The sequence below is a fragment of the Petaurus breviceps genome, unplaced genomic scaffold (genome assembly GCF_028583685.1).
Source record: "Petaurus breviceps papuanus isolate PSGF00001 unplaced genomic scaffold, PetGlider_PUasm1.0 90994, whole genome shotgun sequence".
Lineage (NCBI taxonomy): Eukaryota > Metazoa > Chordata > Mammalia > Diprotodontia > Petauridae > Petaurus > Petaurus breviceps.
The window spans coordinates 6,164,739-6,182,806 of record NW_027187393.1 but is presented as its reverse complement, the minus strand read 5'-3'; the positions used below and the strand labels follow the sequence as shown (position 1 = coordinate 6,182,806).

General features: G+C 38.0%; 1 protein-coding gene across 1 annotated transcript in view; it reads right to left on the bottom strand.

The window, feature by feature from the left end:
* Positions 1-18,068, bottom strand: part of ITCH (itchy E3 ubiquitin protein ligase) — a 165,046-nt gene that overhangs the window by 57,001 nt on the left and 89,977 nt on the right. The window contains exons 9-11 of the mRNA XM_069077577.1: positions 11,138-11,233; positions 10,352-10,526; positions 7,800-7,869 (exon numbers count right to left, since the gene is read on the bottom strand). Of these exons, the coding sequence (XP_068933678.1) occupies positions 7,800-7,869; positions 10,352-10,526; positions 11,138-11,233 (341 nt within the window). The remainder of the gene's footprint in view (positions 1-7,799; positions 7,870-10,351; positions 10,527-11,137; positions 11,234-18,068) is intronic.

The following is an 18,068-nucleotide window of genomic DNA, read 5'->3' as shown; positions in this document are numbered from 1 at the left end:
GAGGCTGTGACTCAAAGTGCTTTAGCACCAGGGAAAGAATGAATACCAGTGAAAGTAGAGGCCCTGAACCCTGACCCATGTTGCGGAGCTACGATAGGGACAGGTGCTAACTGGCAGTTTTGCTGCCCATTACCCAGGTTCAGATCACAGATGCAGGGCAGAGTGAGGAGATTTCATGGCATGGAGTAGGATTCCCAGATTGGGTGGCCTTTGCTGGTGTATGGAGAAAGAAGACAATTCAGAAGCAACAGCTGCAGTGGTGGTAGGGCTTAGACCCGAGGAGCAGGGAAAGATCTCAATTTGAGCATTTAGCTCAGCCTGCAGAGGAACAACCAAGACAGAAATCCCAGACCAAAGTAAAGTCTGAAGTTCTGTCACTGAACCAGAAGAATGTCCTAGTCCGTTGACAGGGACTGAGTCTAGCAGTAGACCTCTATCGTTATGATTGAAAAGTAGGGCTAAAACTTGCAGAGCTCAGACCAGAGGGTAGTAGTCAGACTTTACCCTGGATCAGGCTCCTTTGGGACCACTGAAAGCTGGTGGGTTCCCAGCCTGCCTGTAAAATCCTAGAAAAAACACAACACTCAAAACCCTAAGAAAACAGCAATAAGACCAGCCTAAACCTTTGCAGGGGTGAGGAACCTGCTAACTCAAGGCCAAATATGACCCTCTAGGTCCTCAAGTGCAACCCTTTGAATGAATCCAAACTTTTGTTCTGTAGAGTTGAATTTGGTCAAAGGGTAACACTTGAAGACCTAGAAGGCTACATGTGGCCTTGAGGCCACAGGTTCCCCAAGCCTGCTAGAAGTATGGCAAAACCCAACCCTATCATCAAGACCAAAGTTAAGAAGCAGGCTAGAAAAATAGACAAACTACAAAGAACTCCACCATAATTAGTTACTATGGTAGGAGGGATACTCAAGATACAAAGAAGAGAATGAATCTAAAATATCTATAACCATCAGAGAAAAACATTTTGGACAATTCAACAAGAATTCTTAGAAGGGATGAAGCAAAGAGTTTAAAAAAAGAGCAAAAAAAGTTTTATAAATGAAATGAGAGCACTTGAGGAAGAAATTGGAAAAGAAATGAGAGAATTGGAAATGGAAAAAAGCTTAGCACATGAGGTATAAAATCCTGCTCAAGCTACACTTTCTTTGAAAAGTATAATGAATGGGGGCAGCTAGGTAATACTGTGAAAAGAGCATTGGCCCTGGAATCAGGAGGACCTGAGTTCAAATCCAACCTCAGACACTTTAACATTGACTAGCTGTGACCTTGTACAAGTCACTTAACTCCAATTACCCTGCCCTCCCCCTTCAAAAAGTAAAAAAAAAAAAATTATAATGGATGAAATAAAAGTCAACGACTCCATGATTCAACCAAAAAATATTAAAACAAAGTCAAAAGGCTGAAAAATGGGGTGGTGGGGGGGAGGAATATAAAGTAACATAGGAAAAACCTGGAAAACAGATCAAGGAGAAAAAAAATTTAACAATCATTGAACTATCTGAACATCATGACCAAAAAAAGGCTCTAGACATCCTGTTTTAAGAAATCTTAAAAAGAAAGAAAAGGTGAAAATAAAAGAATCCACTAATAACTTGTGAAAAAAAATCCCAAAACGAAAACTCCAAGATACGTACTCAAAATTCAGAGCTTCTAGCTCCAAGAAGGAAATTCTGCAAGCAGCCAGAAAAAAAAAAATTCAAATACAGAGGAACTACACTCAAGACAAACCAAATATGATTTAACAGTCACCACTATAAAGGAGCAGAGAACTTGGAATATAACATATGCATATTTTTCTGTTGAATCCTACATGTTTGTATTTCAAAGTTTCTACTCAGCTCTGGAGTCTTTTCATTAGAAATGCTTGGAATTCCTTTCTTTCATTAAGCTCCATCCTTCTCCCTGTACGATTATACTCAGAATTGCTGGATAAATTATTCTTGGTTCTAAGTTTATACATTTTGCCTTCTGGAAGGCTGCATTCCAAATTCTCTAATCCTTAAAAGTGGTGGCAGCTAAATCTTTTGTGATCCTGAGGTGACTCTTCAGTACTGGATTTTTTTTCCCCACTTTGCTTGCAGTATTTTTTCTTTGATCTGGAAGCTCAGGATTTTAATTATAATATTGCTTGGAGTTTTTACTTTGGTATATCTTTCAGGATTCTATTTCCATTTTTCTCTTGGTTCTAAGAAACATGAGGAATTATCTTTTATGACTTCTTGAAATATGATTTCTAGGTTCTTTTTTTATATCATGACTTTTAGGTAGTCCAATGATTCCTAAATTATCTCTTCTTAATCAGTTTTCCAGGTCAATTGTTTTTGCTATTAGATACTTTATGCTTTTTTCTTTTAATTTCTTTTTTTAAATTAAATTTTATGTTTATTTTTAGTTTATATCATTCATTTCCACAAGATTTTTTCTCCCTGTCTTTTCCCTACCCATCACCCCAAAACAGTGATCCCACTGTATACCCCCCTCCCCCAATCTGCTCTCTCCTATATCTCCCCCACCCCCCCATTCCCCATCCGACTTTCCAGCAGGGCAAGATGGATCTCCATTCCCCAGTGCCTGTATATCTGATTTCCCAGCTGCATGTAAAATAATTAATAATAATAATATTTTTTAAACATCTGAATTCCAGATTCTTTCCCTTCCTCTCTCGTCACCCACCCTTACTGGGAAGATAAGCAATTCCATATAAGTTTTACATGTATAGCTATGCAAAACATTACCACAGTGGATATACTGTGAAAGACTGACTATATTTCCCTCCATCCTATCCTGCCTCCTACTTGTTCTATTTTCTACTTTGACCCTGTCCCTTTTCAAAAGTGTGTGCTTCTAACTACCCTACCCCCCCAACCTGCTCTGCCCTCCATTATCCTGCCTCTCATCCTCTTCCTCTGTACTCTCCTGTAGGGTGAGATACACACCTACAGGTGTATATGTCATTCCTTCCCTAAGCCAAATTCAATGAGAGTAAGGTTGACTCATTCCCTTTTGCCTTCCTGTTCCCCCCCTCCATTATAACAGTTTGCCCTTGCTTTTTCTATATGAGATAGTTTACCCCATTCTGTCTCTTCCCATATCCCTCTCATTACATTCTTCTCTCACCTCTCAATTTCACCTTTAAGTATCATCCCTTCCTATTCAATTGATCCTGTGCCCTCTTTGTATACCTGTACACATATACACACAAATCACATATGTATTCATACGCCCATATACCCTCCTATATAGACATATATATGTACGTACACACATATGTATATATACATTTATATTCCCTTCAACTATCCTCATACTAAGAAAAATTTCATAAGCTAAAATTATCGGTTTTCCATGTAGGAATGTAAATAGTTCAATTTTGATAATTTCCTCATGATTTCTTTTCCCTGTTTACCTTCTCATGCTTCTTGTATCTGAATGTCAAATTTTCTATTCAACTCTGGTTTTTTCATCAAGAAAGCTTGAAAGTCCTCTATTTCATTGAATCACTATATTTTCCCCTGAAATATTATACTGAGTGTTGCTGGGTAGGTGATTCTTGGTTTTAGTCCCAGCTCCTTTGACCTGCGGAATATCATATTCCAAGCCCTTCAATCCCTCAGTGTAGAAGCTGCGAGATTCTGTGTTATCCTGATTGTGTTTCCACAATATTCAAATTGTTTCTTCCTGGCTGCTTGTAATATTTTGATCCTTGATCTGGGAACTCCAGAACCTGGCTATAATATTCCTAGGAGTTTTCTTTTTGGGATCTTTTTCAAGAAGTCATCAGTGAATTCTTTCAACCTCTATTTTGCCCTCTGGTTCTACAACATCAGGGCAATTTTCCTTGAGAATTTCTTGAAGAATGGTTTCTAGCTTCTTTTTTTGATCATGGCTTTCAGGTAGTCCAATAATTTTTAAATTATCTCTCCTGGATCTATTTTCCAGGTCAGTGGTTTTTCCAATGAGATAGTTCACACTGCCTTCTATTTTTTCATTTGTTTGGAACTGTTTAATAGTATCTTGATTTCTCATGAAGTCATTAGCTTCCATTTGCTCCAATCTAATTCTGAAAGAATGATTCTCTTCAGTGAGCTTTTGAGATTCTTTTTCCATCTGGCGAATTTGACTCTTTAAGGCATGCTTCTCCTCATTGGCTTTTTGGGCCTCTTTTGCCATTTGAGTTAGTCTATTTTTTGAGGTGTTATTTTCTTCAGTCAGGTTGTTGACTCTCTTTTCATGATTTTCTTGCATCATTCTCATTTCTTTTCCCAATTTTTTCTCCACTTTTCTTATTTGGTTTTCAAAATCCTTCTTAAGCTCGTCTATGGCCTAGTTGTAACTACTTCATATTTTTCTTGGAAGCTTTTAGTGCAGGAGTTCTGACTTCATTGTCTTCCTCCTGTTCCATGCTTTGATCCTTTTGGTCCCCAAAAAAGGAATCCAAAGTCAGACCACTGTGCTTGCCCTGCTTCCCCTGCTTGCTCATGTTACCACTCAATTACTTGACTTCTGAGCTTTTTGCCACAATAGAACTCTTTCAGAGAGGAGAGCTTTGTCCCAAATCACTGGCATTCTCTCAGCTGCCGGAGCTATTAGTTGGGTGCCGTCTCAGAAGCCTCCACTGGCTCTGGCACCTGGTCACACACCCCAGGACCTCCACCCAGGACAGCCATCCAGATCCAAGCAGGTTAAAGCAACAGCAATTACCCTTTGAATGGTCACTTGGTCCCCCTATGATATACAGGCCAGGATCTCTGAAGCAGCCACGTGGCTGTGCCACACTTCAGCCACTTTTCCCTCCAGGGGGCAAAGGCCAGACAACACTCTCAGTCCCCCTGTTCCCAAAGTCCACACTGACCTTTTACTTCTGGCATTTATGTGTTGATAATTCTGGAAACTGTCACAACTGCTGGTGATCCACTCTCCCAAAGTCCCTCCAGCCACGGCTGGTTGGGGCTGCCCTGAGGCTAAAACTGTGGGCTCACATGGCCTGGGCTTTGCTACCAGCCCGCTGCAATGGCCCCTTCCTGCCAGCCTGCCTTCAGCGGAAGATTTGTTTCTCTCTGTCACTTTGTGGGTTCTGCAGCTCTAAAGTTTGTTTAGAGTCATATTTCATAGGTATTTGAGGTGGTTATGGGTGGAGTTTGGGGAGTTGCTGCCATCTTGGCTCTGCCCCAACTTCTTTTAATATTTCTTATGGTCTCATGGAAAATTAGCTTCTGTTTGGTTCATTCTAATTTTCAAGGAGTGTGTCTTTTTCTCTTGTGTCAAACTGTTCATTCTCTTTTTAATTCTATAGTTCTAGTGCTCAGCATTGGATCTCTTTCAGTTTCTAGAGCCAAAATGCCCCACTTGCTGCATCTCTGACTAGACTCTGTTTCTCCTAGGTGTAGCAACCTTTCTGTTTGTCTCCCTATGCTGTCTTGGACTACAGAAACAATTCCCTATGATTTTTCTTTTCCCTTCAATTGTCTAATTGGGATTTGGTAGAGTAGGTGGGGCTGAATTTCTTCCTGTTACTCCACCAACTTGAATCCAAACCCCACTCACCACAATTCATAAACCAGTGCACATGAAACCATTCCATCTGTTGATATACAGTTTTACTGTACTTTTCATCTTTCCATATTTGCTTTGCTTTTCTGTTAAGAGTACTAATTTTTTCTGAATATATTTTGTTGAAACATTATTGTAATGAAACTCTTTCCAAATGTTCACTATGAAAAAGAATTTGGAAGGTAGGTCCCAACTTTTATCCTACTATAATGGGAATGGGAATTTGAACACCTTCCCTTTCCCTTAATGGACCTAGGGGAGTTTGAAGACTTCCCCTGCTTTGAAAGTAAACTCTGCGCCTTAATAGGCCAAATGTAATCACATGGAGCCTCTGATGGAGGGAATTTGCTAAAGGGTGGAGCAGAGCCCACAGGAAGCTTCCCTGCTGTGAAGATAAATTCTGCCCCCTAATTGGCTAAATATAGTCACATGAAGCTTGTGGTGGGAGGAGTTTGATGAAGGGAAGCAGAGCCTACAGAAAGGTGGGAGCCAGAGCCAGAGAGACAGTGGGAGAGAGAGGTGCTCAGGCAAGGAGATAGGGAGGTTTGTGAGTAAATATTGATCTTGTATTGGTTTGTGGGAAGGCTGAAGGATGCTGTGGCTCTCAGTGTTATTATAGCTTCTTAATATCTTTGGTACTATGATGGGATTGGCCTACTGGTTTTGGGATTCAGTTTTCTGGTGTCTAAATAAATGTTTCAGTTCTGTCCTCTACCTGGAGAATCTGGTATATTTTGCAATTTGAAGGTCATGCAATATTTATAGTCACGGTCTTTATCATGATTGTGGGAGCAGTAAATATTGTACTGGTGCTATGACTTCTTAATCTGACAATTATGGTCCTCCACAATGTTGTGCTACCCTATCTTTTCCTATTTATAATCCATCTAACTTAAACCAAAATGGACTACAGACAGTTCTTGCTTTATGTAAGCAGACAAGGTAAAGTGATTTTTATAGAACATGAATTTTCCCAGAGATGCAGGGAAGAGAGGAAGGCAAGAAGGGAGCTTCATGCCCATGGAGGGAGGGGCCCTAGGACACGTGGTAGGTGAGGATAAAGAAGGGAGAACAGGAGAAGGAACACATGGTGGAGTGGGGGGAGCTGGGGGCAGAGGCACAGACAATGTTGGGGCTCAACACAGACCCAGAGAGGAGAGGATGGGTGTCACACAGAGCTGGGGACAGACACATGGTGCCCAAGTACAGATGGACAGAAGACAGCCATGCTGGGCCAGACACAGGGAGGGTAGCCAAGTGAAGCAAATATCTCTCTACGCACTGGAGATCTCAAGCCAAGCACCCAATCTGACAGTGGTGGTGATCTACCTGACTATCTTTTGCTTCCCACTTGGAGGGGTTCTAGTTTATGGGGGCTGTTTTTTTGGCAGGGGGGAGGCCACAGAAAGTCAGTTCAAGGAACAGCAACAGGAAAAGAAAGCACAAAAGAGCACAAAAAGAGAGTTAATATAGTTGTTTTTTTTGGAAAGTGGATTTAAGTTGAATCTGTGTAACGCAAATTTATGTAAAGGGAGAGCATCTTTACTTGCTAAACTCTATACAAGTTCTTCACTATTCTCTGATGCTTAGGATTTTCTAAGATTTTTACTTAATGAATTCCTATTCATCATGCCTACCTCAAATACCATCTTCACGAAACCTTCCTTTATCTTTCTCAGTTGGTAATTACCTGCTCTCCTCAGACCTAACATAGCACTTTATTTGTACAGAGAGGCTCCAAGAGTGTATAGAAAGGAGGCCTTATGAGTTAAGAAGAACTGAGATCAAGTCCTGCCTCTAACACAAGAAGGATATATAATTCTTGTTAAATTACTTAAGCTGTCAATGACCAAGAAACTTTCTTAGGCTGTAAGTTGCAAAGCAGATGCTGATCTGCAATGGTAGAGTGAATTCCTTACATCAATGAAATCACAAGTCTAGGCCAAAAAAAAAAAAACATACTTATGAATTGCTTTGTGTTATAGTTTTTGTGTATGTGGTCAATAATTCTAATTAGTAAGCTCTTTTAGAGTAGGGCCTATATCATCTCAATTTAGTATTTCTTTCAGTATTTAAGACATTGCTTTGCACTAAAAGACACGTAAATGTCTGTTGAATTAAACTAGAGATACTAGACTAAAAGCAAAGCAAAGTTAATAACCATAAAGAGTTAGGAAAATTATGTTTTTTCAAAGTTTGCTTTTCTCTAACTGAAATGGAATTTGAATTATACTTACCCCATCCTGGTGGCAGAGGTCCAAGAGGATCAAATTCTTTGTTCTGAGTTGAAGTAAACAAATCTTGATTCTACATAAAAATGAAAAAGATGTATTAATAACTCAGTACTAACATATCTTTTTTAGAAATTCTAAGAACAATACTCATTAAAAAATATCATGTTCACAGATCTGCTTCTGAAGTCTATGAAACCCACTAGGACTTTATATTCTAGATAATACCATACAGATGTGACAAAGTATTATACATATATTATAAGCTTAACAGTAATCCATTTTCTCATCCTCGTTCTTGCCTGTAGTTTTTCTTAAATGTTTAACACTCTATTATAAAATTAATGTTATAATTTGAAAGTGGAAAAAAGGCTGATAAAAAAAGAGCTGTTGCAGGGAGGAAAATAATTATTAGTTAAACAAAATCCTATTTTGCACAAATATCAGAAAAGGGCTTCAGAAAGAATGTGGCTAAAGTTATGGGACAGGAAGGAAATAGCTTACTGGATAAGTAAATGAGTTAGTGATTCCAGAATATTTATGGAAAACACAAAAGATTTTAGAAAATAAGCCAAAGTATTTTAGAAAAAGATTATTCTAATCAGTTTTCAAAGAAAAAAAAGCACTAAGATAATTAGTATGAGTACATACAGGAACAGTGATCCTGGTAGTCACAATGTAAGAAAAGAGATACAAAGAGGCTTATTTCGTGTTTGCCTACCATAGAAAGATAGGCAAGTGGTAAATATAATGACACAGTGTTCAAAAGAATGGTCACTGAAAAGTGAAGAAGCAAATATGAGATGAGAACAGAAGTACAGAAGGCACTAGAATTCTTCAACTTCTCTTCTTAGAATCCCTCATTTCCTTCAAGACTCTCAGCTCAAGCATTCTTATCTATATGAAGTCTTTCTTGATCCCCACTCAACGGCTCTGTCCCCGATTACTTTGTATTTTGTGTTTTTTTCCATATATAATTCCATATATACATGTATTTCCTACAATACAACGTCAATATCTTATAAGCAGGGAATCTTTCATCCTGAGAGTCTGGCATAGTGCCTGGCACATGGTGAGTACACTACATACACTTACTGAACAAGTACTGTAAAATGGAAAGAAAAGCTCTCTCAAATTTTTATGGATTGTTTCCTTCTTGCTTAGATATAAGGGTTTAAAGATTTGTGATCTGTTGGAATTTATGTTTTGCTAAGTTTTTAATCTCTTGGCACCAACAGTCTCTAAAGATGATACAGTAAATCAATGACATATTTTGGTAAACTTAACAGTTATGCCACCTCACTGCCACAGGACTCGATTTAAATATAAGCCCTTTGTTTTCAGAAAGCAAAGATTCTTTACCAAAGAAGGAAAATATATTTCTGAAACTGAGATGTAATTTTTTTTTGTCTACATCTGTGGTTTTATCAGTATAAGGGAATCCCTGTGAGGAAATCGTCCCAATGGCTATCAGCAACTATTCACTACCTCATGGCCTTAGAAAGTTGTCTTGGGGTACTAAGATACTAAGTGACCAGGGTGACACTGCCAGAATATACTAGAGATAAGACTTGCAACCTAGGTCTCCCTGACTATAAGGCTGGCTCCTCTCTACTATACCATGTTAGTTCTCAGGGACTGTTCTTTAACATCATTCCTAGACAGTTTCTCAGATTCCTTCAACGAAGTAGAGCTCCAAATAGCTTACCCTTTGAAAAAAAATAATTAAAATTTTTTATCAAGAGATTCATGATAGTAACAGTGTTGGGTATTTTGGGCTAAAGTTCTCTCTTATTCAAATTAAGACAAGGCTGTTCCAGAGTAAGAATTACTTTCCCACAGTTTGGTTGTTTTTATTCTGTTTTTAAAAATAAGAAACAGGGGTGGCTAGGTAGCACAGTGAATAGAGCACCAGCCCTGGAGTCAGGAGGACCTGAGTTCAAATCCAGCCTCAGACACTTAACACAAAAGCTGTGTGACATTGGGCAAGTCACTTAACCCCAACTGCCCTACCTTTCCCCCTCCAAAAAGCAAAAAATAAAAAAAAAATAAAAAAAAGAAACAAATTTGTCCTAATCTTTTGGGACAATATCTTTTTAATTAATTTTTTTACATTCTTTTGTTTTTATATTAATTTCACTTCCAAAAATATTGCTCCTTCTTCTGCTCCCCAAAGAGCCATGCCTTAAAACAAAGAATAAAAAACTAAAGGGAGGATGGAAGGGAAGCAAATCAGCAAAAGGAATCAGTAATACCACCTGGGTCTACCACTGTTCCAAATCCGATGGTCTATTTACTATATAACTAATGAAGAAAGGACTAGATATAGGAGGTGAGATAGAGTACAAAAAACCTATTACTTATGTTTATATCTACATAAACAACATAAGTCAAAAATATATCTCCACCAAGAAAAATGCTGACTTGTGATCTTATCTGTGAACTCACTTTGTCACTATTTTTATGTGTTTTCTCTTAGCACTTTCTACAATCACATGCAGGGAAAAGGGACCCTGAGAGATATTTTATTAGTCTGTAGCACAAAGACTACCGCTCACCCCATAAATGAATCTCTGGTTAAACTGCTGCATTGCTCCTTGGAGTTGACTTCGTTGTAGTTGCCACTGCTCGTAGTTTCTAACTGACTCCAATGTTGGCCGCTGCCAGGTGGTAGTTCTTGTGAAGTGGTCAACATAATAAACACGTCCCATGTTGTCAACTCGACGTTCCCAGCTAATGAGAAAAACTCTCAAAATTAACATCAGCATTGTTGAGCAGCTAGGATAAACATGTACCTGAATATCACTTGGGCCACAGAACAGGAATCTCTGAACCTTTTCTTGAGGAAGTGCTAAATGTGATGTATATAGAACCACTACCACTGAAAATGTTCGTTCTGTGAAACTTAAAACATTTGATATATAGACCTTACTATTTAAGAGGCCACAGAGACCCACTCTTAAACATGTTTACAAATACATATTTATATGTGGTTCAGTCGGGAAAATATTGGGGTTTTTTTTACGTAAAGGTCTTTATGACCTTATGTGATCATTAATTACAAACCTGAGAGAACAAAGGAAGATTTCAAGTTCAGTAAACAGATGATACAAATTAAATGTCATTACAGAAAGCCCCGGATCTAAGCGATCTCTTAGTCACAGATTAGATATTTATGATTTTCATACATCAAATTCCTGCCTCCCCCTTGTAATGCTCCAAACTTTGTGGAGACAGATAGAGGTGACCAGAAATGAAAACTAACAGAAATGTAGTTAGACTTGAAAAGATTTAAATTCCTGTCTCTGAAAAATTCTATAAAGTTTTTCATTATTTAGACTCACCCAGGAGGAAGAGGTTCTGGTCTATCCCATGATGTTCTTTTTTCAATATGATCTACATAGTAGACTCTTCCATGCTGGTCCACTCTCTGTTCCCAACTTAAACACACATAAATAAAAGGGCTAGTATGGTTTCATACTAGAAAAACATTCCAAATACTATACTGTTCAAACTATTTCATTAAAAAGTAGTACTTTTTTTAAACTTTGGAAATTCTGGATAATGAATACAAAAATTAAAATAAAAACTCATGAAATAAAGAAAAATATAAAAATATAAAATAATTCTCAGTCTTGTGCTCAGTCTCCTTTCTGTTCCTGCAGTGACTGTGATAGTGTCAAAAAAGAGAGCAAACAAGGCAAAGCATATCATTCATGATGCATCTTTAAACATTAACTTAGCTGTTGGTACTCTAGATATGAGATTCTTACCCAATAACCAACCAGTGAGCACATAATTAGAGAAATAAAATCTTATAAATCCTGATTTTCTTTCTATAAATGATATCAGGAAGAAGTGACAGTTAAATGGGATGAGGGTATACAGAGTATTCTTGGAGAGGGAAAAAAGAGATCTGAGAAATTAGTTTTATTATGTGTTGAAAGATAAGAAAGATCATTTCAAGAGCTGTTTTACTACCTCATATTGTAGTATTCATGGTAAGTAACTGAAAAAAAGACCATCATGAAAATAATTAGTTTATTCACCCATATCTGATGTAGAGAATGAGGAAGCAAGAGAATTTCTATGGAGAACTAGATAAGATCAATACAAGTTCAAGTAACATGTACTTTGATATTCAGCAACTATAATGTAAAGGTAGACATATGGAAAGAAAAAAATGTGAGAAAATAAAGTTCTGGAACAAGAAATGAGAAAGCCCAAAGACTTGTAGACTATATGGAAGCATCATGCTGATGATAAGGAATTAATATTTTCTTGGAAAAAATTTAAGATAAATTTCTTGAAAAATAAAAGAAAGGCAATAGATAGTGGGAACCCAAAATAACATTACAAAAATGAAAGTACTTTTATTTTAGCAGACAGGAAATGACTCATTCCTAAGTGTGAGAGTCACTGTCTAATCACCTTTCTGCTTATAACAATTTGCTAAAGCAAAGATCAAAGTTAACACAAAAACTGAATGAAAATGGGGAAAAAAAATTAGGCATGTTTAAAAAAATTCTAACCTGACGTATTCAAACAATTTGCTGATATTAAAATAAGGGAAATAAAGGTGGTATCGATGTGAAACAAACAAGAGTATGAACCAGAACCAAATATCGAGGGGGCGGACCCACAATGATAGAGTAGGAACAGGACTCCCCTGTGGCTCCCGCTTCCCCCTAAACAAACATTAGAGCTACAGGACCCACAAAGTGACAGAGAGAAACTAACCTCCTGCTGAAAATAGCCAGAAGGCCTGCAGGAAGGGGCCAGAGCTGGGAGCAGAGCCCAGCCCCCATGAGCACAAGGTTTTAGCCTCAGGGCACCCTGACTAGCCCCAGCTAGAGGGATGTCCCAAGAGTGAATCACCAGCAGCTGTGGTGGTTTCCAGAATTATCAACCCATAAATGCTAAAGACAAAGTGACAAGTCAGTGGACTTTGGGAACAGGGATTCCAGGAGTGTGGTCTAGCCTCTGCCCCCCAGAGGAAGAAGTGGCTGAGCGCAGCAGTTGCCGCCACATTGCTGCTGCAGAGCTCCTAGCCTGCAGATTGTAGGGGGACCATGCAACCAGTCTGAGGGGTAATCACTTTTGCTTTAACCTGCTTGGATCTGGATCCCTGTCCTGGGTGGAGGTCCTGGGGGGTGTGACCAGTGTGCCAAAGCCAGTGGAGGGTTCTGAGCCGGCACCCAACAAAAAGCTCTGGCAGCTGAGAGAACCCCAGTGATTTGGGACAAAGCTCTCCTCTCTGAAAGCAGAGTTCTACTGTGGCAAAAAGCTCAAAAGTCAAGTGGTTAAGTGGCAACATGAGCAAGCAGGGGAAGGAGGGCAAGCACAGCGGTCTGACTTTGGATTCCTTTTTTGGGGAACAAAAAGGATCAAGACATGGAGCAGGAGGAAGACAATGAAGTCAGAACTCCTGCACCAAAAGCTTCCAAGAAAAGTATGAAGTGGTTAGAGGCCATAGACAAGCTTAAGAAGGATTTTGAAAACCAAAAGAGAAGTGGAAGAAAAATTAGGAAGAGAAATGAGAATGATGCAAGAAAATCATGAAAAGAGAGTCAACAACCTGACTGAAGAAAATAACACCTTAAAAAATAGACTAACTCAAATGGCAAAAGAGGCCCAAAAAGCCAATGAGGAGAAGCATGCCTTAAAGAGTCAAATTCGCCAGATGGAAAAAGAATCTCAAAAGCTCACTGAAGAGAATCATTCTTTCAGAATTAGATTGGAGCAAATGGAAGCTAATGACTTCATGAGAAATCAAGATACTATTAAACAGTTCCAAACAAATGAAAAATTAGAAGGCAATGTGAAATATCTCAATGGAAAAACCACTGACCTGGAAAATAGATCCAGGAGAGATAATTAAAAAATTACTGGACTACCTGAAAGTCATGATCAAAGAAAGAACCTAGAAATCATCCTCCAAGAAATTCTCAAGGAAAACTGCCCTGATGTTTTTAGAACCAGAAGGTAAAATAGAGGTTTAAAGAATCCACCAATCACCTCCTGAAAAAGACCCCCAAAAGAAAACTCCTAGGAATATTATAGCCAGGTTCTGGAGTTCCCACATCAAGGAGAAAATATTACAAGCAGCCAGAAAGAAACAATTTGAATATTGTGGAAACACAATCAGGATCAAAGGGCATGGAATATGATATTCTGGAGGTCAAAGGAGCTGGGATTAAAACCAAGAATCACCTACCCAGCAAAACTGAGTACCATGTTTCAAGGGAAAATATAGTAATTTAATGAAATAGAGGACTTTCAAGCATTCATGATGAAAAAACCAGAGTTGAATAGAAAATCAGACATTCAGATACAAGAACCAAGAGAAGCATGAGAAGGTAAACAGGGAAAAGAAATCATAAGGAACTTATCAAAGCTGAACTATCTACATTCCTACATGGAAAAATGATAATTGTAACTCATGAAACCTTTCTCAGTATGAGAATAGTTGAAGGCAATATAAATGTGTGTGTATATATATATATATATATATTTATATGTGTGTGTATGTGTATACATACATATATATCTATATCGGAGGGTATACGGGCACATGAATACATATATGAGTGTGTCTATATATGTGTACAAGGTATACATAGACAGAGGGCAGAGGATCAATTGAATAGGAAGGGATGATACTTAAAGGTGAAATTGAGAGGTGAGAGAGGAATATAAAGAGAGGAGATGGGGAGAGACAAAATGGGGTAAATTATCTCATATAGAAGAGCCAAGGAAAACTGTTAACAATGGAGGGGAAGAACAGGAAGGCAAAAGAGAATGAATCAACCTTACTCTCATTGAATTTGGCTTAGGGAGGAAATGGCATACACACTAAATAGGGCATCTCACGGAACAGGAGAGTAAGGGGGAAGGGGATGAGATAATGGAGGGAAGGGTAGGCTCGGGGGGAGGGAAGTTGGAAGCACACATTTTTGAAAAAGGACAGGGTCAAAGTAGAGAACAGAACAAGTTGGGGGCAGGATAGGATGCAGGGAAATATAGTCAGTCTTTCACAATATATCCACTATGGGAAGGTTTTGCATAGCTACACATGTACAACCTATACTGAATTGCTTATCTTCCCAGTAAGGGTGGGTGAGGAGGGAGGAAGGGAAAGTATTTATTTGGAATTCAAAGTTTTAAAATCAAATGTTTAAAAAAAAAAAAAAAAAAATATATATATATATATATATATGTATTTTTTTTTACATGCGGGAAATAAGATATACAGGCACTGAGACATAGAGATCCATCTTGCAAAAGTCAGAGGGGGGATGGGGGAAGACATAGGAGAGGCCAGATTGGGGGAGAGCGTATTCAGTGGGATTGCTGTTTTGGGGTGGTGGCTAGGAGAAAGATGGGGAGAAAATTTGTAACTCAAAATCTTGTGGAAATGAATGATATAAACTAAAGATAAACCGAAAAATTTAATTAAAAAAAGATAATACAAAATAAGGGGAATAGGTGAACAGACAGCATCACAATTTATGACCATTTACTAAAGAAGCCTAGCCAATACATGTCATCTGTTGTAACAAAGAGACAAAAAGATTCTAAAAATTGTCTTGGCCACCAGACATTCTTACCAAATAATGAAACAATATAGCCAAGAGCAACATCAGTTTAAAAAACAAACAAAAAATAGAAATCTCACAAGGATAGTAGAAAATTTAACGAGCAATGCCATTTGATAAAATAGTGAGAAACAATGGGGAGAAAAACAAATTTGAAGAAAGTTTGGTGAGTGATCTAACTAAGCAAGTCAATCTAAGGGCATTTAAAGATACACTTAAAAGACAACAAACAGATGGAAAATGGAAAAAGATTTATAAATGTTTATATAACATAATCTTTTCATCATTCAGAAGATTGAAGCCACTACACTTGGCCTAACAGCATAGCCCTGGATGGATTTAAGAAGTGATAATGGCACTAAATTCTGGCCTCAGACACTTAATACCCACACAAAAAAACTAGCCGTGTAATCTTGGGCAAGTTACTTAACCCTAATTGCCCTCCAAAAACAAAAAAAGAAAATGGCACTAAAGACTTTAAAACAAAGATGGGGCAGCTAGATGGCACAGTGAATAGAGCACTGTCCTTGAAATCAGGAGGACCTGAATTCAAATTCAGCCTCAGACACTTAACACTTACTAGCTGTGTGACCTTGGGCAAAACACTTAACCCCAATTGCCCTGCCTTCCACCCTTCAAAAAGCAAAAAAACAAAAAAAAAACCCAAACAAAAAAAGAATTGTCCATTCATTGAGATTAAGAACCTTTCTTTTCATTCTATTTTATCTTCCATATTACTGTGCACACACTGGGTAATCAGTTCAATTCCCCTGAGATTTCAGTAAGCCATATCTGGTCACCAGCACAACATCCAGCAGTACTATGCAGACAGAAAAGGTTAGTTCTAGCTAATTTTTTTTTTCTGTCTCTCCACCCTACCCCAGAGATGAAGTCCTAAATATAAGCAAGTCAAGGTCTACTTCAGACAGAACTGGTCCTCCTAGGATCACTTCAAGTCCACATTCTCTGATTCTTGGAACAGGAATACTTTTGACATAATAGAAGAAATCCAACAAAAACAATTAAAAAAATTTTTAATCTCTAGTTTATAAAGTGGCAACATTACATATGGAAAGAAAATGTTATCATTAGAATCAAGAGATGTAGGTTTGAAGGTTCCCTCAGTAATGGGAATAGAGGAAAGTCACTTAACTCCTCAGGGCTTGAGTCTCCCTTTATTTAAAAAGGATATGGTATGACTAACATGGAAATACGTTTCCATGATTGCACATATATAGCTTACCATTTTTGGGAGGAGGGAGAAACTTTGGAACTGAAAATTTTATTTTTAAAAAGAATGTTTAAAATGATCTTTACATGTAATTGGAAAAAATAAAATACCATTTAAAAGAAAAATAAACAAAAACGATGTGATATTTTCACTACCTACATCAAAGAATTGTGAGGAAAGGGCTTTTCAAACCCTTAAGGAGTCATAAAGTTGAGCTATTTTTATTATTATGAACTAATTTAGGCTTATTTTTACTTTATGGAATTTACTTTTCTTTTTAATCCTGAACTTAATATCAAATAAACATTTGCAAAAAGAGAAAAAGGATGATTATACACAAAATGGCAAATTTCTAGTATGAATAGTTCTTTTAAAGAATATAATAAATTCAACATGCAATTTTCAAAACTGTTCTGCTTCTATGTGATTGTTTTCAGCTTTACTTCTCTTTCTGGAGAGAGGGGGGATTTCAAAGACACTCTTTTGGCGGGGGGGTGGGGCCGGGGGTACCATGGAGGGTAGAAATCCTGACCCAGTCTCCTTTTCCTGTTAACTCAGTCCCTAAATTAGAAAAAAAAATTAAAACATTCCTTGATGAGTAAGAGCACCAGCCCCAGTGTCGGGATCGAATCCGGGCTCAGACACTTAGCACCCGCCCAGAAACACCTGGCCATGTAACCTTGAGCAAGTTACTTAACCCCAATTGCTTAGGGGCAGTCAGGTGGCTCAGTGAGTAAGAGCACTGGCCACAGTGTTGGGATGACCTGGGGATTGAATCCGGGCTCAGATTCTTAGCATCACACCCAGAAATAACTGGCCGTGTAACCTTGAGCAAGTTACTTAACCCCAATTGCTTAAAAAAAAAAAATTCCTTGAAACAAATATGCATAAATAAAACAAAATCTATTACTGACTACATCTGAAAACATATATCTTCTTCTGTATCTTGAGTCTAATCATCAATCTGGAAGGATACAGAATTTTGACTTTCACTTCAATTTCGCTATGCCTAAGGGCAAATGTTAAGTGATATACTATTTATGCTTATAGTCTCAAAAAACAACACAGCTATAAAAGTCTTTAGGGGAAATGTCCTAAAAGGTCACAAAAACATGATGCTACTTCCACAAAATTCTGTCCTGTTACTGTCTGTTCCTTATATATACATGTTAATCTCCATTCTATCCCTTTCTCCCTTCAATTGTTATAACTTAAAACTGAGGCAAAGAGAAATAATCTTTAACATGGTAAACTCCAAAATTCAACACTCAAATAGATGTGATGTCACTGATTTTAACGCTCTTCCTCAGGATGAATACTGCAACCCAACCATGCCTATCCATCCTATGGCATTCTATATTCCAAGTCCTCCCTTAAGATCACCACAAAGGAGTTCATCCAACACACTAAAGGTCTGCCATGCTTTTTCCTGACATCATAAGGATA